At 45.6% G+C, this 27,106-nt stretch overlaps 1 protein-coding gene across 3 annotated transcripts in view; it reads left to right on the forward strand.

Annotated features, from left to right (window-relative positions):
- Positions 1-27,106, forward strand: part of LOC106611225 (neuronal PAS domain-containing protein 3) — a 469,364-nt gene that overhangs the window by 426,544 nt on the left and 15,714 nt on the right. For all 3 annotated transcript variants that reach the window (XM_014211204.3, XM_014211210.3, XM_082955738.1), the window contains 3 exons: positions 16,432-16,550; positions 20,693-20,886; positions 21,694-21,800. In XM_014211204.3, coding sequence (XP_014066679.3) covers positions 16,432-16,550; positions 20,693-20,886; positions 21,694-21,800 — 420 coding nt within the window. The remainder of the gene's footprint in view (positions 1-16,431; positions 16,551-20,692; positions 20,887-21,693; positions 21,801-27,106) is intronic.

A 27,106-nucleotide genomic window follows, 5' to 3' on the forward strand; every position in this document is an offset into this window, starting at 1 on the left:
GTATGAGTCTTTTAGGTGCATTAATTAGTTTCTTCATTAGCAAAAAAATAAAAATCAGTTTTAAGATAAAGACAAATGCGATTTTCCTTTTAATACCTCAGTTGTTCTTATTGATATCTAGTATTATCACATCAGTGGACCAACCATCTGCAGCTCAAGCTTTGACCTAGTTATTCTCCTTCTGACTCAGTCATGAGGGAAGTCCAGTCCACTCTCCCGCGTGATTATACATCTTTCCTCAGCAGCAGAACATTGATCAACTTAAATGGCAGGAAATGTGCACACCAGTTTTCAGAACAGTTTTCACAGTCATAAATAAATACAAATCCCTAGCTATCTCTATATTTTTCATCTGCTATAGCCAGTACTGTACTAGGCACTACACAGTAAGTAGCATGGCAGCCCTGTCTCTGTTTATCATCCCCTGTTCATTAGTTGTGACTGGGGTCTCTGTCTTGACAAGTGTTATTGCTGTTCCGTCCTGTACGCCTACTCTGTCTGAGCCAGTACAATCTCCCTCCACCTCCCTGTGATCTAGCCAGGCATCCAAACTGAGTTCACTATGTTTCACTGTTGAACCGGCGTTCAGTCTGGTTAAAGCAGGCTACCTGTGATTAGCAGCGGGCCAGCAACCTCGTAACATGCAGCCATGACAGGACACGCTCAACCATCATCTCCACCATCTCCCCCTGCACTGTGATGTCACACTCAGGGTGGGCTGTTATGATGAGGGAATCGTATCCAGAAATAACAGAGATAACCGAGATAACAAAGATAAGAAGAAAAAACACACACACACCTGCATCTACTCTGTCTAGCTTTGTATCTGACACCCACCACCTCAACCTCACCTCTCTTTCATTTCAAATCACGTAAGCAGCAAAGTCAGAGGAGAATAACAGAACAGAACTGTCCACTCTGCTCCTCTGCTGGGTGGGTGAGATCACGTCTGTGTCCCAAATGACAACATATTCCGATAGGGCTCTGGTAAAAAGTAGGGAATAGTGTGCCCTTTGGGACTCAGACTACCTCTCAGCGTAGACATGGGGCCACAGTGACCTGCAGCTGATAACAACTGGCCTGCAGTGTCACCGCGTCACCCCCATTACCATATTAATAATGGATGGGCACGGGCTGGGGATGCCTAGGGGAACATGGGCTTAGCTGACCGCTGGGTATGGCAGTGTGTATACACTGGGACAGGAAGGAGCTCTCTTGGAGAACACTGTTTGAGTCATCATTTACAGGCCTTGTCTTGAATGTCCAAGACAAATGTCCCTTCAGGGTCAAAAAGGTTAATCTTATCTTAACTTGTCTAGATGGACATCTTTAGGTTTGGGATAACTCTAATCAGTGTATGGAGGGTCTTCATAATATCACAAGTCAAGTCTCATATTTTCAGCAGCCAGCAGGTGTGGCCTGGGTATCTAAAAACTTTCATCTTCAGTTTTTTGAATGACCAAGCTTCTTATTTAGCCTTTTTTTCATTTGAATAGACTCTTGTAAAAAAGCATAGTTGGTTAATCAACAACAAGACCCCTGGTCTTTTTCCATTCACGTTGAGGACTATATGGCAGCCACCATAGCTCCCTGACTAGAATAATACATTCATTTGAAAGGACATATGTCAATTTGAGAGAAAACTTTGTCAATTAGAGCACTTTTAAAGAGTGTTTACACTCTGGATTTAATTATCATTCACTGTTTGGGGCCTTTCACTTTTATTTCCTAATTGATCTGCTGCATTTATTGTTATTACGTTATTTGCCTGTAAGCACGCCTCACGTTGCCTTCATCTAGACTTCTGCTGTCTGCACCTTGACATGCTGACTGCTGACATGTTGACTGCTGACATGCTGACTTCTGACTGCTGACATGTTGACATGCTGACTGCTGACTGCTGATGTGCTGACTGCTGACATGCTGACAGGCTGACTGCTAACATGCTGACTGCTGACATGTTGACTGCTGACATGCTGACTTCTGACTGCTGACATGTTGACATGCTGACTGCTGACTGCTGACATGCTGACTGCTGACATGCTGACTTCTGGTATGCTGAGTGCTGACATGCTGACTGTTGAAATGCTGACTGCTGACTGCTGACTTCTGGTATGGTGACATGCTGACTGCTGACATGCTGATATGTTGACATGCTGACTGCTGACTGCTGACTTCTGGTATGCTGAGTGCTGACATGCTGACTGTTGACATGCTGACTGCTGACATGCTGACTGCTGACATGCTGACTTCTGGTATGCTGAGTGCTGACATGCTGACTGCTGACATGCTGACTTCTGGTATGCTGACTGCTGACATGCTGACTGCTGACATGCTGACATGCTGACATGCTGACTGCTGACATGCTGACTGCTGACATGCTGACAGCTGACTGCTGACATGCTGACTGCTGACATGCTGACTGCTGACTGCTGACATGCTGACTGCTGACATGCTGACTGCTGACTGCTGACATGCTGACTGCTGACATGCTGACTGCTGACTGCTGACATGCTGACTGCTGACTGCTGACTTCTGGTATGCTGAGTGCTGACATGCTGACATGCTGACTGCTGACATGCTGACTGCTGACTGCTGACATGCTGACTGCTGACATGCTGACTGCTGACTTCTGGTATGCTGACTGCTGACATGCTGACTGCTGACATGCTGACATGCTGACTGCTGACATGCTGACTGCTGACATGCTGACAGGCTGACTGCTAACATGCTGACTGCTGACATGTTGACTGCTGACATGCTGACTTCTGACTGCTGACATGTTGACATGCTGACTGCTGACTGCTGACATGCTGACTGCTGACATGCTGACTTCTGGTATGCTGAGTGCTGACATGCTGACTGTTGAAATGCTGACTGCTGACTGCTGACTTCTGGTATGGTGACATGCTGACTGCTGACATGCTGATATGTTGACATGCTGACTGCTGACTTCTGGTATGCTGAGTGCTGACATGCTGACTGTTGACATGCTGACTGCTGACATGCTGACTGCTGACATGCTGACTTCTGGTATGCTGAGTGCTGACATGCTGACTGCTGACATGCTGACTTCTGGTATGCTGACTGCTGACAGCTGACTGCTGACATGCTGACATGCTGACATGCTGACATGCTGACTGCTGACATGCTGACTGCTGACATGCTGACAGCTGACTGCTGACATGCTGACTGCTGACATGCTGACTGCTGACTGCTGACATGCTGACTGCTGACATGCTGACTGCTGACTGCTGACATGCTGACATGCTGACTGCTGACTGCTGACATGCTGACTGCTGACTGCTGACTTCTGGTATGCTGAGTGCTGACATGCTGACATGCTGACTGCTGACATGCTGACTGCTGACATGCTGACTGCTGACATGCTGACTGCTGACTTCTGGTATGCTGACTGCTGACATGCTGACATGCTGACATGCTGACATGCTGACATGCTGACTGCTGACATGCTGACTGCTGACATGCTGACTGCTGACATGCTGACTGCTGACATGCTGACTGCTGACTGCTGACATGCTGACTGCTGACTGCTGACATGCTGACTGCTGACATGCTGACTGCTGACTGCTGACTTCTGGTATGCTGAGTGCTGACATGCTGACTGCTGACATGCTGACTGCTGACTGCTGACATGCTGACTGCTGACTTCTGGTATGCTGAGTGCTGACATGCTGACATGCTGACTGCTGACATGCTGACTGCTGACTGCTGACTGCTGACATGCTGACTGCTGACTGCTGACATGCTGACTGCTGACTGCTGACATGCTGACGGCTGACATGCTGACATGCTGACTGCTGACATGCTGACATGCTGACTGCTGACTGCTGACATGCTGACTGCTGACTTCTGGTATGCTGAGTGCTGACATGCTGACATGCTGACTGCTGACTTGCTGACTGCTGACTGCTGACATGCTGACTGCTGACTGCTGACATGCTGACTGCTGACATGCTGACTGCTGACATGCTGACTGCTGACTTGCTGACTGCTGACTGCTGACATGCTGACATGCTGACTGCTGACATGCTGAGTGCTGCGTGCTGACATGCTGACTGCTGACATGCTGACTGCTGACTGCTGACTGCTGACATGCTGACTGCTGACTGCTGACATGCTGACTGCTGACTGCTGACATGCTGACTGCTGACATGCTGACTGCTGACATGCTGACTGCTGACATGCTGACTGCTGACTTGCTGACTGCTGACTGCTGACATGCTGACTGCTGACATGCTGACTGCTGACTGCTGACATGCTGACTGCTGACTGCTGACTGCTGACATGCTGACTGCTGACATGCTGACTGCTGACATGCTGACTGCTGACTTGCTGACTGCTGACATGCTGACTGCTGACTGCTGACATGCTGACATGCTGACATGCTGACTGCTGACATGCTGACTGCTGACATGCTGACTGTTGACATGCTGACTGCTGACATGCTGACTGCTGACATGCTGACTGCTGACTTGCTGACTGCTGACTGCTGACATGCTGACTGCTGACTGCTGACATGCTGACTGCTGACGTGCTGAGTGCTGACATGCTGACTGCTGACTGCTGACATGCTGACTGCTGACATGCTGACTGCTGACTGCTGACTGCTGACATGCTGACATGCTGACTGCTGACTGCTGACATGCTGACTGCTGACATGCTGACTGCTGACTGCTGACATGCTGACTGCTGACATGCTGACTGCTGACATGCTGACATGCTGACTGCTGACATGCTGACTGCTGACTGCTGACATGCTGACTGCTGACTGCTGACATGCTGACTGCTGACTGCTGACTGCTGACATGCTGACATGCTGACATGCTGACATGCTGACTGCTGACATGCTGACATGCTGACTGCTGACTGCTGACTGCTGACATGCTGACTGCTGACATGCTGACATGCTGACTGCTGACTGCTGACATGCTGACTGCTGACATGCTGACTGCTGACATGCTGACATGCTGAGTGTTAACATGCTGACATGCTGACTGCTGACATGCTGACTGCTGACTGCTGACATGCTGAGTGCTGACATGCTGAGTGCTGACTGCTGACATGCTGACTGCTGACATGCTGACATGCTGACTGCTGACATGCTGAGTGCTGACTGCTGACATGCTGAGTGCTGACATGCTGACTGCTGACTGCTGACATGCTGAGTGCTGACATGCTGACTGCTGACATGCTGACTGCTGACATGCTGACTGCTGACTGCTGACATGCTGACTGCTGACATGCTGACTGCTGACTGCTGACATGCTGAGTGCTGACATGCTGAGTGCTGACTGCTGACATGCTGACATGCTGACTGCTGACATGCTGACTGCTGAGTGCTGACATGCTGACTGCTGACATGCTGACTGCTGACTTGCTGACATGCTGACTGCTGACTGCTGACATGCTGACTGCTGACTTGCTGACATGCTGAGTGCTGACATGCTGACTACTGACTGCTGACTGCTGACATGCTGACTGCTGACTGCTGACTGCTGACTGCTGACATGCTGACTGCTGACATGCTGACTGCTGACTGCTGACATGCTGAGTGTTAACATGCTGACATGCTGACTGCTGACATGCTGACTGCTGACATGCTGACTGCTGACTGCTGACATGCTGACTGCTGATATGCTGACATGCTGACTGCTGACTGCTGACATGCTGACTGCTGACATGCTGACTGCTGACATGCTGACTGCTGACATGCTGACTGCTGACTGCTGACATGCTGACTGCTGACATGCTGACATGCTGACTGCTGACATGCTGAGTGTTAACATGCTGACATGCTGACTGCTGACATGCTGACTGCTGACATGCTGACTGCTGACTGCTGAAATGCTGACTGCTGATATGCTGACATGCTGACTGCTGACATGCTGACTGCTGACATGCTGACTGCTGACATGCTGAGTGTTAACATGCTGACATGCTGACTGCTGACATGCTGACTGCTGACATGCTGACTGCTGACTGCTGACATGCTGACTGCTGACATGCTGACTGCTGACATGCTGACTGCTGACTGCTGACATGCTGAGTGTTAACATGCTGACATGCTGACTGCTGACATGCTGACTGCTGACATGCTGACTGCTGACTGCTGAAATGCTGATATGCTGACATGTTGACTGCTGACTGCTGACATGCTGACTGCTGACATGCTGACTGCTGACTGCTGACATGCTGACATGCTGACTGCTGACATGCTGACTGCTGACTGCTGACATGCTGACTGCTGACATGCTGACTGCTGACATGCTGACTGCTGACTGCTGACATGCTGACTGCTGACTGCTGACTGCTGACATGCTGACTGCTGACATGCTGACTGCTGACATGCTGACATGCTGACTGCTGACATGCTGACTGCTGACATGCTGACATGCTGACTGCTGACATGCTGACTGCTGACTGCTGACTGCTGACATGCTGAGTGCTGACATGCTGACTGCTGACATGCTGACTGCTGACATGCTGACTGCTGACATGCTGACTGCTGACTGCTGACTGCTGACATGCTGACTGCTGACATGCTGACTGCTGACATGCTGACATGCTGAGTGTTAACATGCTGACATGCTGACTGCTGACATGCTGACTGCTCACTGCTGACATGCTGAGTGCTGACATGCTGAGTGCTGACTGCTGACATGCTGACTGCTGACATGCTGACATGCTGACTGCTGACATGCTGAGTGCTGACTGCTGACATGCTGAGTGCTGACATGCTGACTGCTGACTGCTGACATGCTGAGTGCTGACATGCTGACTGCTGACATGCTGACTGCTGACATGCTGACTGCTGACTGCTGACTGCTGACATGCTGACTGCTGACATGCTGACTGCTGACTGCTGACATGCTGAGTGCTGACATGCTGAGCTGCTGACTGCTGACATGCTGACTGCTGACATGCTGACATGCTGACTGCTGAGTGCTGACATGCTGACTGCTGACATGCTGACTGCTGACTTGCTGACATGCTGACTGCTGACTGCTGACATGCTGACTGCTGACTTGCTGACTGCTGACATGCTGAGTGCTGACATGCTGACTACTGACTGCTGACATGCTGACTGCTGACATGCTGACTGCTGACATGCTGACTGCTGACATGCTGACTGCTGACATGCTGACTGCTGACTGCTGACTGCTTACATGCTGAGTGTTAACATGCTGACATGCTGACTGCTGACATGCTGACTGCTGACATGCTGACTGCTGACTGCTGACATGCTGACTGCTGACATGCTGAGTGCTGACATGCTGACATGCTGACTGCTGACTGCTGACTGCTGACATGCTGACTGCTGACATGCTGACTGCTGACATGCTGACTGCTGACATGCTGACTGCTGACTGCTGACATGCTGAGTGTTAACATGCTGACATGCTGACTGCTGACATGCTGACTGCTGACATGCTGACTGCTGACTGCTGAAATGCTGACTGCTGATATGCTGACATGCTGACTGCTGACTGCTGACATGCTGACTGCTGACATGCTGACTGCTGACATGCTGAGTGTTAACATGCTGACATGCTGACTGCTGACATGCTGACTGCTGACATGCTGACTGCTGACTGCTGACATGCTGACTGCTGACATGCTGACTGCTGACATGCTGACTGCTGACTGCTGACATGCTGAGTGTTAACATGCTGACATGCTGACTGCTGACATGCTGACTGCTGACATGCTGACTGCTGACTGCTGAAATGCTGATATGCTGACATGCTGACTGCTGACTGCTGACATGCTGACTGCTGACATGCTGACTGCTGACATGCTGAGTGTTAACATGCTGACATGCTGACTGCTGACATGCTGACTGCTGACATGCTGACTGCTGACATGCTGACTGCTGACATGCTGACTGCTGACATGCTGAGTGTTGACATGCTGACTGCTGACATGCTGACTGCTGACATGCTGACTGCTGACTGCTGACATGCTGACTGCTGACATGCTGACTGCTGACTGCTGACATGTTGACATGCTGACTGCTGACATGCTGACTGCTGACTGCTGACATGCTGACTGCTGACATGCTGACTGCTGACATGCTGACTGCTGACATGCTGACTGCTGACTGCTGACTGCTGACATGCTGACTGCTGACATGCTGACTGCTGACATGCTGACATGCTGAGTGTTAACATGCTGACATGCTGACTGCTGACATGCTGACTGCTCACTGCTGACATGCTGAGTGCTGACATGCTGAGTGCTGACTGCTGACATGCTGACTGCTGACATGCTGACATGCTGACTGCTGACATGCTGAGTGCTGACTGCTGACATGCTGAGTGCTGACATGCTGACTGCTGACTGCTGACATGCTGAGTGCTGACATGCTGACTGCTGACATGCTGACTGCTGACATGCTGACTGCTGACTGCTGACTGCTGACATGCTGACTGCTGACTGCTGACATGCTGAGTGCTGACATGCTGAGTGCTGACTGCTGACATGCTGACATGCTGACTGCTGACATGCTGACATGCTGACTGCTGAGTGCTGACATGCTGACTGCTGACTGCTGACTTGCTGACATGCTGACTGCTGACTGCTGACATGCTGACTGCTGACTTGCTGACTGCTGACATGCTGAGTGCTGACATGCTGACTACTGACTGCTGACATGCTGACTGCTGACATGCTGACTGCTGACATGCTGACTGCTGACATGCTGACTGCTGACATGCTGACTGCTGACTGCTGACTGCTTACATGCTGAGTGTTAACATGCTGACATGCTGACTGCTGACATGCTGACTGCTGACATGCTGACTGCTGACTGCTGACATGCTGACTGCTGATATGCTGACATGCTGACTGCTGACTGCTGACATGCTGACTGCTGACATGCTGAGTGCTGACATGCTGACATGCTGACTGCTGACATGCTGACTGCTGACATGCTGACTGCTGACATGCTGACTGCTGACATGCTGACTGCTGACTGCTGACATGCTGAGTGTTAACATGCTGACATGCTGACTGCTGACATGCTGACTGCTGACATGCTGACTGCTGACTGCTGAAATGCTGACTGCTGATATGCTGACATGCTGACTGCTGACATGCTGACTGCTGACATGCTGACTGCTGACATGCTGAGTGTTAACATGCTGACATGCTGACTGCTGACATGCTGACTGCTGACATGCTGACTGCTGACTGCTGACATGCTGACTGCTGACATGCTGACTGCTGACATGCTGACTGCTGACTGCTGACATGCTGAGTGTTAACATGCTGACATGCTGACTGCTGACATGCTGACTGCTGACATGCTGACTGCTGAAATGCTGATATGCTGACATGCTGACTGCTGACTGCTGACATGCTGACTGCTGACATGCTGACTGCTGACATGCTGAGTGTTAACATGCTGACATGCTGACTGCTGACATGCTGACTGCTGACATGCTGACTGCTGACTGCTGACATGCTGACTGCTGACATGCTGACTGCTGACATGCTGACTGCTGACATGCTGAGTGTTGACATGCTGACTGCTGACATGCTGACTGCTGACATGCTGACTGCTGACTGCTGACATGCTGACTGCTGACATGCTGACTGCTGACTGCTGACATGTTGACATGCTGACTGCTGACATGCTGACTGCTGACTGCTGACATGCTGACTGCTGACATGCTGACTGCTGGCATGCTGACTGCTGACATGCAGACATGCTGACTGCTGACATGCTGACTGCTGACATGCTGACTGCTGACATGCTGACTACTGACTCAGGTGTGTCTCCAGCTTAGATACATATGTCATCTCTTAAACAGAGAGTAGGGTTAGAGAATGTTTTAGGGAAAACCATTGGAAGTTTAGTTTTGTAAGAAAATACAAACAGGCCAGTATATAAAGGATATATTTCTGAGTATACCCTTTATGAGTGTATTTATACTCATATTTGGTCATGCTGTTGGTGTCACATTGACACTACAGAGAGGAGGGTTTGGAGAATGTTTTAGGGAAAACCATTGGAAGTTTAGTTTTCAAACAGGCCACTATATTAAAGGATTTTTCCTTGTTCCTGGTTTAGTCATGTTGTGGTACTTCAGTGTATATTATTCAGGGTATATCATATAGAAATCACTCTGGTACAAAAGTATTGTTCTGGTACAAAATTATTGTTTTGTATGCTCTCCTATTTTTAGATTAAAAAAATAATGTTGTGTTTTCAACCAAGGTATATGACCACTTAATTTAACTATATTAAAGGTGGTCCATATTGAGATTTTTTTTAATCATCAATTAACTTAATCATTTGGTTTAGAAAAAAGAATATTTCAACATATTTGGTTCTATTTACCTTAATTTATCTTTACAGAAGAATTGTGAAATCAGCAAAGTGGCCTGCCACACACAATGATGGAGAGCGAAATAGATTTTCATGGAAACGCAGATAATATATTATTGTAATATTGTATTAGAAGCTAAGAGGTGCCTATTGAACGGTCTCAGGTAATATATTATTGTAATATTGTATTAGAAGCTAAGAGGTGCCTATTGAACGGTCTCAGGTAATATATTATTGTAATATTGTATTAGAAGCTAAGAGGTGCCTATTGAACGGTCTCAGGTAATATATTATTGTAATATTGTATTAGAAGCTAAGAGGTGCCTATTGAACGGTCTCAGGTAATATATTATTGTAATATTGTATTAGAAGCTAAGAGGTGCCTATTGAACGGTCTCAGATAATATATTATTGTAATATTGTATTAGAAGCTAAGAGGTGCCTATTGAACGGTCTCAGGTAATATATTATTGTAATATTGTATTAGAAGCTAAGAGGTGCCTATTGAACGGTCTCAGGGGGTGCTGTAGGGAGAGCACAGCTCTACAACACGTATGATACATATTATTCTTTCTTTTTTACATTTTTTAATTTTTTTCTCATTTAGCAGACGCTCTTATCCAGAGTGACTTACAATAATGAGTGCATTCTATACTTTTTTTTTCTTCTTACATGTTACATTCCACTATCTGTCTCTGTGGCATTAAATGATGATGAATGGCATCTATTGGCCACCGTTTAAAGGGATAGTGCAATATTTTGGCAAGTAAGCCCATGCCAGCTGTAGCTGTAAACCTCTAGTCATTGCATTAACATTAGTTAGCAGTGGTTTGTAAAACTACCTACAACTTCCTTCAAACTGCACACATAGTATCCATGAATTCATCTGACTCACACTATTCTTTTAAGCATGATTTTGACCATGATTCAACAACAAATAATTATATTCTCCACTGTCACCCTCCCCCCAATTATTAGTTGATATCTTGTTGAATTTGCCATACAAAATTTTGAAATGATTACGTTATTATTTATTTATTATTTATTTTATTTTCACTCTGCCTGAAATGATATATGGTTTATATGTATGTTTTTAAGTAATTTATAGTATCTCCTGGGAGTGTAGGCTACAGAGAGACTGGGACAAGATGAGGGGAGACATGCACACGTGACAGTGCCTGACGCCATTTCTCCTGTCACCCTGTAATTATTAAAGCTGCCAATGCAATACAAGTCCCTCTCTGTATGTTTCACATCCCACTCACACTTATATATACACACACACACACACACACACACACACACACACACACACACACACACACACACACACACACACACACACACCCACACACACACACACACACACACACACACACACACACACATACTATCTCTCCCACACAGACAGGCAAGCTGTATTTAAAAATCACCCTCTACCTATCAATATGGAGCCAGCCAGCAGTGCCTTCCAATTAGTACAGGGACTGGTGCATTATCTATCATTACTAATGTACAGAGACGCACTCGTTCATCAGAGCAGGGCCAGACAAGGACCTCCCAGTGTCTGGAGATGGAGAACAGACACGCTGAGCCATGGGCCATACACTTTATCTTGATTTATCTGTACGTTAAACGCTTGACTCTTTGAATTGGTACTAATATTTATATAAATGTATTAGGAATATTAGCAAGTGGAGTAGGGGAGCCTCACTTAGGCCTATAAGTCATATTAGCATGTAGCTTGTAGCAGTGTCCTGCTTTGTAGGAGCTTCCTCCTCTGAGTTGTCCCTGATGTGTAGAAATGGTTTGGTGATGGTGACGGGGGTTGTCAGGGGGGGGAGTGGGGCGACGGGGGGCTAAATGATGATGGTCAACACTCACCATCACAGCACAGAAAGTAATACTTTTAAAATCTCATCACTTACACACAGAGAGGGCTCATTAATCGAGACCGGCAGACCCCTGCCAAACCATAAATAATGCTCACAAATGTTTATTCATTTTTCTTTTAAAGAATTATTCTAAAAGGTGTCATTTTTCTATGAGATCCAGGGCTTGACGTTTCTAGTTTCACATTTCACTCCAAAGTGCCCTGGCACTTGATGTTTGGTTTGACTGGTACTCTACATTTAAATGAGGTTGGCTTCATTCACTTCCTCTCACGCTGTAGGCCTTGCCCTCTTTGTACTATCAACATAAACATGCATAGATCGCAATACTGTGGGAAGCCTAACCACACTGTTAGGTGGTAATCGCTCTATAGTTTTTACATGTATTATAACCCTATAACAGATACATACTGTATATCATTATTCTCCTATGCGGTGTATCAACCGTTCATTGGTCTCTGTGTCCCAAATGGCACTCTATCCCCTATAAAGAACACAAGGTATCCCTGATAATTCTCCCACTCCGCACTCTAATACCCAGAGTAATGCTCCAACAGAGCTCATATTAGCATTAGTTTCATGAAGAAAGTATTGCAATGGCGTCCGACGTCTCTGACTCGTAAATTGCCCAGTCTATAATTCACATTCACATCATAACCGCTAACTAACAGAAGCCCACTGGTGGTGAAACACACCACAAATGAACCTGATTGGTTGCTTTAGTTAGACGTCAGTAGGGTGAAACTAGATTCCTGTGCTTTTAAGGCCAGGCGGTTGGTTGGCTCGTGCCTTCCCTAATAAAAATGCTCAGTTCTAAGAAGCTCTGATCTTGTGTTTTAGTAAAATAGAACTCTACAGCTGACTGGCAGCTCTGATCTATAGCATTTAAGTGTATGTTTTGATCTCTCTGCCTTTGATTAAAACTAATGAGCTCATTTAATTCAAAATGGGAATCTGTGATAAGAGAAATAAGGTTGATGTGATTGGATTAGAGAGGCAAATTAAACTCTTAGAGCTGCTACTGCTTCTGCTGCTTATGCAGTGTATTAAACCGCTGTTGGTGTATTCTGCTGTGTTAGTAATTCATATTTAATCAGAAGAAATTAAATGACTAAATATAACATGGCTCTGGCTTCTCTCCAGTGATAAAGGACTGTTTGTATTTTAAATGACATTTAATTCCTCAGTAAAGAAGAAAAAAAAAGATAACGTCAGCAGCAGCCGCCACCACCGCGCCCCCACCAGCCTCCTCGCTGTCACCCCTCCCTCATCGCTCCATCCCCACCCTCCATACTGATCATGTTGTTTCCACTTCTACAGAGCCTCACTGCAGCCTTGTTATATGGAGAGTAGCAGAAAAATGGATTTTCCAGGTGTGCTGTTTTAGTAATCCCATTTCAATGTGATCTCCTAGCCTGGTCCATGGCTGAGTTGCCTGTGAGCAGGGCGTTGTCATATCACTGTCTGTCTGTCTGTCTGTCTGTCTGTCTGTCTGTCTGTCTGTCTGTCTGTCTGTCTGTCTGTCTGTCTGTCTGTCTGTCTGTCTGTCTGTCTGTCTGTCTGTCTGTCTGTCTGTCTGTCTGTCTGTCTGTCTGTCTGTCTGTCTGTCTGTCTGTCTGTATCTAATGTCCTATATCTAATGTCCTGTCCTAAGCAGGGGACAGAGACAGTCTGGGAGAGACACACACACGCACGCACACACACACACACACCCACACATACTTTAAATACAAAAATTTACAAAAATAGGATCCAAACACTTCTAAGGTCCCTGTATGCATGGCACTCAAGGGTACAGAAAGCACCTCTTCTCCAAACAGCTTGGCTGCCCACGACAGCTGAAACAAAGCAGTAACTAGCCAATTGCTGTGCCTTCGTTTTTGTCAGGCCCACAATGTGGAGGCCACGCACTGCGAGCCTGTGAACGTGGCCAAGACGGCCTCCATCCGAGGCTGTCCCAGCGCCACGAGGGGCTGGTACTGAAGCAGCTTCTCAGCAAACACCTGCTCCATGTAGCCGTCCAATGAGCAGCCCACTTCCAAAATGAACACCTCCCCCTGGCCTCCCCCTACAACAACAATATCTGGTGTATTTAGCACACAGGAAAACACATCATCATCAACATCAAACCAGCTTCCTATTACTTGTCTCACCTCACTGGCGATCAGGTCAAAAAGGCGGTCATGTCTAGCAATGTACAAATCCTTGTATGAACAGCAGCAATTCACATCATGGGCAATGGACTTGTTGGTATAACTTGCAGCATCGCCTTAACAGTAAAGGTGAGAATGTCCTCGCCAACGGCAGCATTCTGGTGCATGGAATGGGAGACAGAGTGGTCAGCACAGTCCAGAGCAGTGAGTTTCCCCTGCAGCCTCAGGACAGTCCAGTGTTGCAGTAGCTGCATCCATCTGATACCAAGGAGTGTTGTCCTGGATGTAGGATGGGATCTGTCCTGGATGTAGGATGGGATCTGTCCTGGATGTAGGATTAGATCTGTCCTGGATGTAGGATGAGGTGTTCCATCATGGTGACAGAAGCCTCCACAACAACAACACAATCTGCCACAACTGCATCAGAGGCAGTCACTGTCTCAGTTTCCATATCAGTCTGTGTCCACCTGAGCTCCACTCCAGTCGAGTTGCACAGGTTGTTGAGGTCCGGACAGTTTGACCAGACTTCAAAACCCGCAGCACGAGCCTTCCTCCTGAAGCCCAGGAAGTTGTTCTCAGTGTCCCTGGCCAGTGGAACCTTCCTCCTCCGTAGGTCCAGAAGGAGGGAGGCTTTGGCTAACTCCTTAACTGTCACATCGTCACTCAGGAAGACTTTCTGCCTGTCCGTCAAACCTGTCTGTCTGTCTGTCTGTCTGTCTGTCTGTCTGTCTGTCTGTCTGTCTGTCTGTCTGTCTGTCTGTCTGTCTGTCTGTCTGTCTGTCTGTCTGTCTGTCTGTCTGTCTGTCTGTCTGTCTGTCTGTCTGTCTGTCTGTCTGTGTTCAATTCTCCAGGAAGTTGTCCTCAGTGTCCCTGTCCAGTGGAACCTTCCTCCTGCTACCAGACTGTTGAATCAGTCTGGAAGCAGTGTAAAGCCACTCAATATTCGGGACACCTAAACCCCCTACTCTTTGAGCCAGTAAGACAACGTCACGTGTGGTGTGTGTATTTAAGCATAGACACTTTGTCACCACCTGAACAGCTTTGTTATTCACTCCCCTTAGATCCTTCTGTGGGATAAGCAGATGTTGAATCTTTGCTAGGGCCACCCCTCTCACAGCTTCTAGCTTCATGACCACAGGCAAAGGGGAAATGTCAGTCATAACACACAAATCACACACACAGTCAGGGAGACCAGGAGGGGCTAGCATGTCTACGTCTACAGTATATTATCTCCTCTGATGGGTTGAATATTTGGAATATGCATTTGATTATTAAGCCTTGAGTGACAAGAGTTTCACCTTTACCTAATTGGTATCCTTGTTATGTTCTGTTGAAGAGACTGACTGACCTCATTGGTTATGGGGTTTTAATGTGATGATCTATGTTTAGAATTGACTTGAGATTGTTGAACTTTGTTGAAGCAAGGTTGAATATCTTTGTTTACTATTAGATTAACTCTGCATACAGTATAAAATAAAATAAACTTGAGTTAACTTTAATAGGTATTCCATTACATGAAATTGCAATATTGTACTTGGAAAATGAATACTACACTACAATGAAGAGAAATATGCAGTTGACTTTTAAACTGCCGCTGAACTTCCAATAAAATGTTTTCACCAGTTATGGTGTTAGACCTAACAGTACGCTATTACAGAACATAATGTAATTAAAACATTGTTTACTGGTAATGTGTTGTTTTTATTTAGGTGTGCTTTTTCCATTAGACGGTTACCTGGGAGATGATAGAAACTCAATGAAAAGTTATTACAGCTAGCCTGTCTTACCAGCTGGAGTTTTTAATATCACCCCATCTGTCCTGGGCTTTACTACAAAACACACAGATTTATTGGCCAAGTAATGTTAAGTAATTGTGTGTGTGTGTGTGTGTGTGTGTGTGTGTGTGTGTGTGTGTGTGTGTGTGTGTGTGTGTGTGTGTGTGTGTGTGTGTGTGTGTGTGTGTGTGTGTGTGTGTGTGTGTGTGTGTGTGTGTGTGTGTGTGTGTGTGCGTGCGTGTTTGCCTCCACAGTGGAGTCGACCAGCCCCAGCCTGCTGCCCCCAGACAACATTCTAGAACGCTCCTTCTTCATCCGTATGAAGTCCACACTGACCAAGAGAGGTGTCCACATCAAGTCTTCAGGGTATAAGGTAAGACCCAGAGGCACGGTGGCCGAGCCACAGAGATCCTAGAATTCACACCCCCACCACCGTATGTTGTTATATATGTAATTCTACGGCCTAGCCCTGTAGTAAGAGCGGGGTTATAGACTCTCATAAGGAACTAGTCTGGAATCCAAACTGAATATGGCTCTGTTTTACTATTGTTTTAGAGTGATATTCAGTTTGCATTCCAGGCTTTTTCTAGTATGTAAATATTATTTTGTATTTCAGTTTGAGTTGTGAAAAAGAGAGAATGGCCATAACTACCATGACTATCATACTCAGCATGACATAAACATGTTTGCTGTCGGTGTTAACATACTGTATGTATAGAAAAAGAGTCACGCAGGCTCAATATTAAGTTGATACGATGTATGGCTTGTGGGGGCTTTGGGACAGAGAGATATGATTAAGGCTGATTCTTTGAGCAGCGAGAACACACAGGGACGAGCCCAGCCTCATCCTGATGCCCCTCTCGCTCTCCAAAGATCTCCATATCATCTCTGTCTCTCTGTCAGTGTCTCTGGCCTCATTCTGGCTTCGTCACACCCTAATGCACTTTGTGTTCTCAAGGGTGGATCCAACAGCAGTGGCGTGGGGTTGGATATATCTCTTCAATCTCTTTATTATATTGTGTTTCATTGGTCTTGGACTGTGAGGGGAAAAAATACATTTAAATATTTATTTATTATAAAAAATGGAAGGTAATTGCTGCCTATGATATTGAACTAAGGCTGTGTCTGAGAGAGAGAGAGAGAGAGAGACAGAGAGAGTGAGAGAGAAGGTGAGAGAGAGCGAGAGAGAGAGAGAGAGAGAGAGAGAGAGAGAGAGAGAGAGAGAGAGAGAGAGAGAGAGAAAGAGTTTCAGTCCAAAAGCAGTAATAGAGAATCTTAAACACAAAATAGCGAGGGTGGAGGTGAGGACAAATGTTTTGAAGGTCCTAATTATGACTAGAGATAAATGTTGTTTGGCATGTCGGTGATCTGCTCCTCCACTCGAGACCGCGAGACACGGTGACGTTGGCGTATCATGGCTGCTTATATCCCCACTCCACTCTGGAGGTCAAATCAAAGCTCCAGCTTTAAACCCATATTGTTTTAACAGATCTCAGCCCTCCCATCTCATTTAATGCACTCATGTAAAGGTCCTCCTTTATTATTTGTGCTGTATCACATTTCAAAAGCACTCCAGAGAATCCCCAGGAACAAATGAATCTTATTTCTTATGTATACCTCTTCTATATTCACCGGTGGAAGGAGAGAGTGTATTCATTGTGTGCTGAACCATGAATTATAAAAATTGATCCCTTTATTTTGTTGGCTTGTATTTAAGATGAGAAATGCTATTCGAATGCCTCTCACTGCCGCTGTTGTGAACACTTGACGTGTCAGTTTGCATTTAACTGCCTGAGCATATTTAATGTTCTGGCCAATTGCACTCCTGTAGCAGTCTAGCCTACCATTCACTTCAAAAGTTGTCTTATTCAAACTAACTTTTTTGATGCCCCTAGGTTTGGGCTTCTGAAGAAATCATTTAAATTGTATATGTTTTTAAAACATTTGCATTCGTTAGAGTGGAGCAGAGCAGTGTGCATTATATTTTGCATTGTCTGTTGTCCTCTGGAGCACCATGGCCTTGTTCCATCCAGCCAGTACAGTCATTAGATGTCTTCCTCTGCCCTGGTCTCATTGTGATGTCTTCCTCTGCCCTGGTCTCATTGTGCTGATGTGATGTCTTCCTCTGCCCTGGTCTCATTGTGCTGATGTGATGTCTTCCTCTGCCCTGGTCTCATTGTGCTGATGTGATGTCTTCCTCTGCCCTGGTCTCATTGTGCTGATGTGATGTCTTCCTCTGCCCTGGTCTCATTGTGCTGATGTGATGTCTTCCTCTGCCCTGGTCTCATTGTGCTGATGTGATGTCTTCCTCTGCCCTGGTCTCATTGTGCTGATGTGATGTCTTCCTCTGCCCTGGTCTCATTGTGCTGATGTGATGTCTTCCTCTGCCCTGGTCTCATTGTGCTGATGTGATGTCTTCCTCTGCCCTGGTCTCATTGTGCTGATGTGATGTCTTCCTCTGCCCTGGTCTCATTGTGCTGATGTGATGTCTTCCCCTGCCCTGGTCTCATTGTGCTGATGTGATGTCTTCCTCTGCCCTGGTCTCATTGTGCTGATGTGATGTCTTTTTGAAGCCTGACAACCAACAACCAACAGTCGTGTGTGTGTCAGCACCTACCTTGCTGTCAATCTGTGGTCTGATCAAGATAGAGAGCATATTGTCTGTCTGATGTGTGAAGCTGATCAGCATACTGTACCATACCTGGGTTCAAGTACTATTTAAAATAATTTAAATACTAAATCTGGGCTTGATTTAGCTTGCCTGGCACACTGGAACAAATAGAATAATTGGAGAAGAGCAAAACCCTGCCCATCCGGCATTGCAGGCAGGCTTAAGCAAACGCAAAAAATATTTGAAAGATTTCAAATAGTGTGTGAACCCAGGTCTGAGTGTGAGGAGGCAGATTTGCTGCATAGGATATGTTTAACACCTAAAGGACTGTAGGGAACTCTCATATGCATTCAACAAAGTCATTCTGGGTGGATCAACCAGACTTTGTTTACATGATTCAATTATACATACATGATGTAAAATGTTACAGAAATGACTGTCACTACAGAATATCAGGGACATATATATCACATATGTAACACATATATAATATATCTAAAACAGGAAATATATCTAACACATATTCTGCACAGTAGATGATTAACATGTGACAGAAATGACTGTAACTGCAAAATCATGGGAACATATCTAACAGAATATAATCTGGATGGAAAGCCGATTGAGAGTACCTTTAACTGTTCCTATTCTTCACGGTCATTCCCCTGGTGACCTTGAATAAGGTCTCACTGCACTCTTCAGCTTTAAAAAGACAGCAAAGTACTCTCCCTCCTCTTCTCTCTCTTAGAGCAGCATGACTTCAAGCACTAGACTGGCTACACTCCTCGGACCCAAAATGCCTCTCCTAGCATTCTGTTTTATGTGTTTTAGCCGGTCTTCACTCATACTCACTTTAAAATAAACACTGTTCAATCTTGCCATTGGATGTACTATACAGCGTTCTAGGATGTCACAAGCACTGATGGTTTCCCTTTGAAAAGGAGACATCATACACCATCAGAACCATTTTCCTCCTGGGCCGACTGTCTGACGGGGCCATTGTAACATGTCACTGTTCTGTTAGCTTTCTAATGCAATGCCTGGAATAGGGCTGTTATTTTTATTTTTTTGTGTTTCTCTGTGTCTCTCTTCTGAATTGGAATTCAATGTCTGGTTCCCATTGTTGAGGGTTGCTTATCCCTGGTGGAGCAGGAGAGGGTCTGAGGCTTTGAATGAGTTTAGGGAGCAGGAACTGTCTGTGTGAATGATGATAATCGCGTCTCACCAATCTCAGAGCTGTGCCACTGAGAGGCCAGTGTCAGTAGTTTAAAGACTACAAAACAATTCCCCCTGGGTTTAACCTGGCAGTGATTAAAATGGATGGATCTGAAAGTGTAGTTTGCATATCTAGTCAGTTCCTCCTCTAGGGCAGAATAGAGCTACAAAGACTTTAAAGCTAGCGATAATTAGGACCTTCAAAACATTTGTCCTCACCTCCACCCTCGCTATTTTGTGTTTGGAATTCTCCATTACTGCTTTTGGACTGAAACTCTCTCTCTCTCTCTTTCTCTCTCTCTCTTTCTCTCCCTCTCTCTCCTTTCTCTCTCTATATTGCTCTCTCTCTCGCTCTCTTTTTTCTGTCTCTCTCTCCTTCTCTCTCTCGCTCTCGCTTTCTCTCTCTCTCTCTTTCTCTCTCTCTCTCGCTCTCCCTCTCTCCTTCTCTCTCGCTCTCTCTTCCTCTCTCTCTCTTGCTCTCTCTCCTCGCTCTCTTTCGCTCTCTCTCACTCACTCGCTCGCTCACTCTCCTCTCTCTCTTGCTCTCTCCTTGCTCTCTCTCTCACTCGCTCGCTCTCTCGCTCTCCTCTCTCATTCTTTCTTTCTTTCTCTATCCCTCTCTCTCTTTATCGCTCTCTGTGTCTCTATCTCTCTCTTTCTCTGTGTTTCCCCCTCTCTCCCTCCTCCTATAGGTGATCCATGTTACAGGCAGGCTGAGGATCCGTATGGCATTGACCCACAGTCGGTCGGTACCCATTCAGATCATGGGCATGGTGGTGGTAGCCCACGCCCTCCCCCCCCCCACCATCAACGAGGTGCGCATAGACTGCCAGATGTTTGTCACCAGGGTCCACATGGACCTCAACATTGTCTACTGTGAGAATAGGTAAGGCTTCACTGTATTTTACTGTCCCCACATGGCAGTGAAAGACATAACTGAAATGGGTGGGTAACGTTTGAAAAGGTCTGAAACCCTACCTCTTCAAAGAGTATCTTAAATAATCCCACAGCACCGCTTGGCATTACGTTGCTCTTATAGTTGTGTAGGTAGTTCCACTCTAATCGCTAGGGTTTGTAATGCCAAAGCAATAGGCCTCTATACTGTACACCTCATCATGAACATCGTATTTCTTTGCTACCTGTCCTCATCTCTGTGGGATTGAGATCACTGAGATAGTTTTCTTTTTACCGCTGTCTGCCAGACAGTCAGCTATGTATGGGGAAATCACATCTGGAAAGTCAGTTTACAGTGAGATAGCCTCTGCCTTTCTGGAAAATAAAATGGGAAACTGATCAGGACTACTTTCATGAGTTTCATAGGGTGTTTGGGGAGACTAGAAATATCAGAAATAACCACACAATATGGAAGACAGATAGTAGACAGGTTGCTTTTGGGTGAACAAAAAAATAATGGATAGATTATATTCAATACTTAGTGATAGGCATTTTATCACGTGAAATGGGAAGACATCCTATGTTCCATTCTATCCATTTGTCCCTGAACGTGTGTGTAATACTTACTGTATCTTTGTCAGAGGCATTAGTCTGACATATCAGGATGAATATGGTCTATCTGGTTAACCTGGAATGACATTGCGTTTTAAGAGCCATTTGAATCTGTCTTTCCGTTTCCGTTGGTGCTTCTTCTCTTGCCGTCGTCATATGCTGAATCCTTTTCAAATCCCTGTTCTAGAATTAGCGACTACATGGACCTGATGCCAGTGGACATCGTAGGGAAGAGGTGTTACCAGTTTATTCATGCAGAGGATGTGGATGGCATCCGGCACAGCCATTTAGACTGTGAGTATTATATCTATACTTTAAGGGTTACCACATCATTTCAGTATGGAACACAACTTATTATGAACACATTATTGCAGAACAAATTTCCTGATTAGGATGATTCTTGTTATGGGAAGTGATCCATCACAACTATCTCCTCTCCACCCAAACACCAAAGTCATCGGTCATCGTCTGCTTCACTGCAGAGCTGTTGTGGTTCAGAACAAAGTTGTTCTGATCTTATCAGCGTACAGAATAGGTGTCAAAGCCCTGTAGAGATACAACATCTAGATGATGATCCACGTTATCTGCCTCTGTGACCTTCTAGGGTTTGAACACGGGTCTCCTACATGCCACAAGACCTGATTAGCCCACACTGATCTAAACCCTGGGTTGCAATGTCATGACTCAGGGGTAGAAATATATGCCATTGATCTTCAGACCCCAGGGAGGGAGAATGGAAACCAAGACCCCCACACAAGTTCATTCCCAGTGTTTCAAATGAAATGGCTGCATGCCTTCTTTGTTTGTTTGCGTTCAACTTTGAGCTAAGTTTACTTTTAGAGTAACGGTCATCTTTGCAAATGTGTCTTTGCATCTCTACCCCACCAGAGCAGTTTTTATAGCCCGTGGCAGGAGGTACTCTCCGCTCGCTTTCTTCTTCATTCCAAAACGTGCAATGATTTGATATGTTTCGCCAATGAAAGCTTTACTGTGGCTGGTTAAACACTGAGGAGGCATTGTGGGAGCAGTGCACCATTTGATTGGGCTTTGCAACGTGGATACTGTACTAGGCAGGCTGCCATTATTGGAGATCTGTGAGCTGAGCTGCTCCCTGGGCCCTTTCTTCGTGCTGGATGCTGGATTGTAAGTGTAAAGAGTGTAAATTCCCTTGCTTTATTAGGTGGGAGGACGAGTGTCCTTGGGGTTGCCTCCTTGGCCGGGGAACTTGGAGCCATCTGATTAGATATTGTGAGTTCAACTGAATTAGAGCTCAATTACTGCTGCATTGCACTGTCCCTGTGCCTTAAAAATGCACCAGATTTGGTTCATCAGCAGCTGATATGAAACCCAGCAGAGGGAAAGTAGAGAGGGAGGGCTGCCCATGGATCACATTGATAAGAGAGGCTAATGCAGGCAATTTGAGGCAGAAGGCAGATTGAGGCGGTAGGCAGATTGAGGTGGCAGGCAGATTGAGGGTAAAGCAGGCCAATTGAGGCTAAGGCAGGCCGAATGAGGCTAAGGAAGGCCGAATGAGGCTAAGGAGGCCGATTGAGGCTAAGGCAGGCCGATTGAGGCTAAGAAAGGCCGATTGAAGCTAAGGCAGGCCGATTGAGGCTAAGGCAGGCCGATTGAGGCTAAGAACGGCCGATTGAAGCTAAGGCAGGCCGATTGAGGCTAAGGCAGGCCGATTGAGGCTAAGAAAGGCCGATTGAAGCTAAGGCAGGCCGATTGAAGCTAAGGCAGGCCGATTGAGGCTAAGGCAGGCAGATTGAGGCTAAGAAAGACCGATTGAGGATAAGGCAGGCCGATTGAGGCTAAGGCAGGCAGATTGAGGTGGCAGGCAGATTGAGGTGGCAGGCAGATTGAGGTGGCAGGCTAGGCAGTAGCAACAAACAGTGGCACCGTTACATATCTCCATCTACCCCTGGCTGTCTCCTATCTAATACGCTCCACCCATTCTTTAGTCAACTTACAGTCAGTGCATGAGCCAGGAAATTGGTTGAGTGTTCAGTGCTGCTAAATAGTTATTTAATGTATGTATTTGTTAATTTAATAGTTTTTTGAGTTACGGACAGATACAATTAAAACATTGACACGCTGAATGAACAAGATTCAGATGTAATGCAGCATTGTACTTAAGTGTTTGTCCTGTTAGTGTCTGTTAGTGGATTTGATGTTGATTTCGTCTGGGTATACTAAACAGTTAGCCTGTGTACCGGTCTCTCTACCTGTCACTCCTTTCCACTCTCTGTCATGCGAAACAAATGACACAGATTACAAGGTCTGGAATGTAATAGTTGAACAGAGACTGGCAACCAGGCTACTATACAGTATTTACAGTTAGAGAACAAAGCCATGGGAATTATTCGGTGAGAAATTCAGATTGGGATAAGTAAAGTCTGTTAATTCCCCCTGACAAAATAAAGACTTTGCTATATTCCTCGCTAGTTCAGTTGATAGTTTCATCTATACATTAACACTAGTGGGAATTGGCCTATATGGATAGGGCTACATTGAAATATTTCTTACAGAAGAAATATGAAATGCATAAGAATGGTAGCAACTGAAAGAGCAATTGAAAAGGAACAGTTTGGAGATTATGGGAAAATTATTAGACCAAAGTTGAGGACACAACAGTTCACCTGACACAAGACTGAATCCAAACATTAGACTGTTGATTGTATGTACATTTTACATTTACTGTACTTTTTGCCGTATTTGTTGATAACGAAATCTGAAAATACTGTGGATACATTCAGTAACATGATCAAAATATTCCTGGAAAATGTGGGGGCGGTGCAACATAACACAAAAAATGACAAGGGTTTGAGAGAGAGGACTAACTGGTGTCTCCAAGTGGACACACACCTCTAAAGTCATTTCAATGCACTTTTATGACTCAAAGAAGAGTCTTCAACTGTAAGATGCTTTTTTGAGCTCTCCTAACTGTGCTGTTGAAGAACTAGAGCAAGTACACTTGTAGTTGTTTTGTTTGGTACACACCCCTGCATCCCCGCCATCACACAATTACTGCTGCTGTTTACACAATTAAAAAAACAGCCATTTTAAATCACAGTCTGGGTCAGGTGGGCTTCACTTGAAGCTTGTTCTATTGCCAACATGACTTGCTAAGTTCTAAAATAGGAACTTACAGTGTAAGGCTTTCACAAGGCAATTTTGGGAAACAGATCATCATTTTGGTGTGCATAGAAAGGAGTGATGAGAGCGTGAGCTTTAAAATAGACAAACAAATATTCTGTTCAGATCAACCCAGGGTATGACATCATGTCATCTTGGAACTGTACATCACACATAGAGATCATAAACGTTGACACTGTATATGACATGAGTTTTATGATATGGAGATGTGAAGTGCACATTTGGACTCACGGGTGTTTGGCTTGCTTGTATGACATCAAAGCCGTATTTATTATAATCCTCATTTTCTCATCTTTCAAAATACATTGAGTCCTCTCAATTTACAGCATTTCCCTCACTCAGACAATAAAAACATTTGCAAAAGTTGCCCAATAAGTGGGAGGGATGGGAGCAACTTGTTGTCCCGCGAGGTGCTCAAGTTCAGAACGGCTGTCAGTCAGGACCCATACAGCGCTGTGAAGCGCAGAGCTCTGACGTCATGTATAGCATGCTACTGTACAACCACTACGTTCCAATTTAGGCACTTACCAGTGCCCAAATCTGTCATTTTCAACCTGTCTACGTGTACAAGTGTAAAGGGTTAATGCCCATGACATATTCCCATCATTATCAGTCACATTATCACCACATATGTGATGATCATTTGACCTTTGTGATGATAACTAACTGATAAAATGTAGTTCTAGATGTATATGAGCAGATATTAACAGCTAGCTAAATCATGCATTGGGCATAGCTCATAAGGCATCATACGTGTGCTGATAATGCATTATGAAGAGGGTATTCATAGGAAACGTTACCAAAAATGTTCTGACATACTGTGGAGGTTTGGTGTGAATAGCAGCAATCAGCTGGTGAGGCAGGGTGACAAGGTCACTGGATCTGAAGGAAATGTAATATATTATTCCACTTAGCCAACTCTCTAGACGCGAGGTCAGAAGTGAACCACCAGACTTGAGAAGGTGTTTAAATGAATTGGCTTTTGTCCAAGGTTTATAATATGGCCATTTAGTTGCTCAACTCTTTATTCATAGCGTATCCTAGGACTGTGAAAAGATCAGATAGACTCCATTTCATATAGACCAAATCTATACTGTGTGTTTGTACATCACTACGGTTCATACTTCACTCATCAACGCGTCTGCTATGACTGAAAAAGTTATTTTTAATTCATTCCAAAAAGTACATGTTAAGCCAAGCCAAGTTATCTGACGATCTGATAACTGAACTGTAGCATGCACAGTAGGGACAAATGGTTTTGAGTGACTGTTATATCAGACTGGGGAAAGGAGATGGTTTTCATGAGATGGAGAGAGATACTGTAGCTCACTGAAAGAAGTTAAATCTCTGAGGACTTAAGCCATCTGCCTCCAGGCATACTACCAGAACCTGTCTCCTGAGACTAGTTCAGACTGACTCTAATAAAAACCAACGCAGCTCACTTGTTAGGACACTACAGATACTGGAAAATGCCGCTGAAATGTTGAATGTTGAAGACACAGGCAAAGTTGCTGTAAATTCAAAGCTTTGGAAAACAGTAACTTTGGGCTTCAACAATAGAGTGTACCTCAGAAAAACATGAAGAAAACCACTCGCCACAATACAGGCAGAATGTTCTTGTGAAGCCAGACAAAAATGTCAAACCCGGTAGAGAAGAGAACATTCCTTCCTGTCTCCTCCCTCATTCATAAAATGTTTGCCTTTACAATAATACCCTGATGGACTGCAAAGACTTTTCATAAAGCAGTTTCACGGTGTAAATGACTTACTTTTATATGACGGTGACACAACTGGAGCTTGGTGGCACCTTAACTGGGGAGGACGGGCTCACAGTAATGGCTGGAACGGAATAAATGGAATGGTATCAAACTCATCAAACAAGTTGTTTCCATGTGTTTGATACCATTCCATTTACTTCATTCCAGTCATTATTATGAGCTGTCCTCCCGCCAGAAGCCTCCTGTGGATGACACCCCTTGTCGCAAGCCAGGGCCACTTGAGGTAAAGGGTATCTGAAAGGTAGTCACCGTTATGGAAAGGATCCAAGTGATTAAAACAAACTGAAAGACAGGAGGAGAAGAGCGAGAGAGAAGAGGCTCACAGCGGAGAGAGAGAGAGAGAGAGAGAGAGAGAGAGAGAGAGAGAGAGAGAGAGAGAGAGAGAGTGTAGGGGAGAGTGGAGCCATCCTACAGGCATGCCTGGGGCTGCAGGAGAAAGAGACAGATTAAAGGGCCCATATTCCTTTTAATGCCTCCAATAGCTAGTGGACGACTGGCACCGTGAAACGGCACTGTAAGTGGACAAGGTAGAAAAAAATAAGACTCACCTGCAAAGACATTGTGCCAGGTAAGCCAGGGGTTGAGTGTGTTGTGCCAGTAAACAAAAGGTCGCCGGTTTGAATCACAGAGCCGACTAGGTGAAAAATCTGTCGATGTGACCTT

Source organism: Salmo salar, chromosome 09 (assembly GCF_965601325.2).
Source record: "Salmo salar chromosome 09, fSalSal1, whole genome shotgun sequence".
Lineage (NCBI taxonomy): Eukaryota > Metazoa > Chordata > Actinopteri > Salmoniformes > Salmonidae > Salmo > Salmo salar.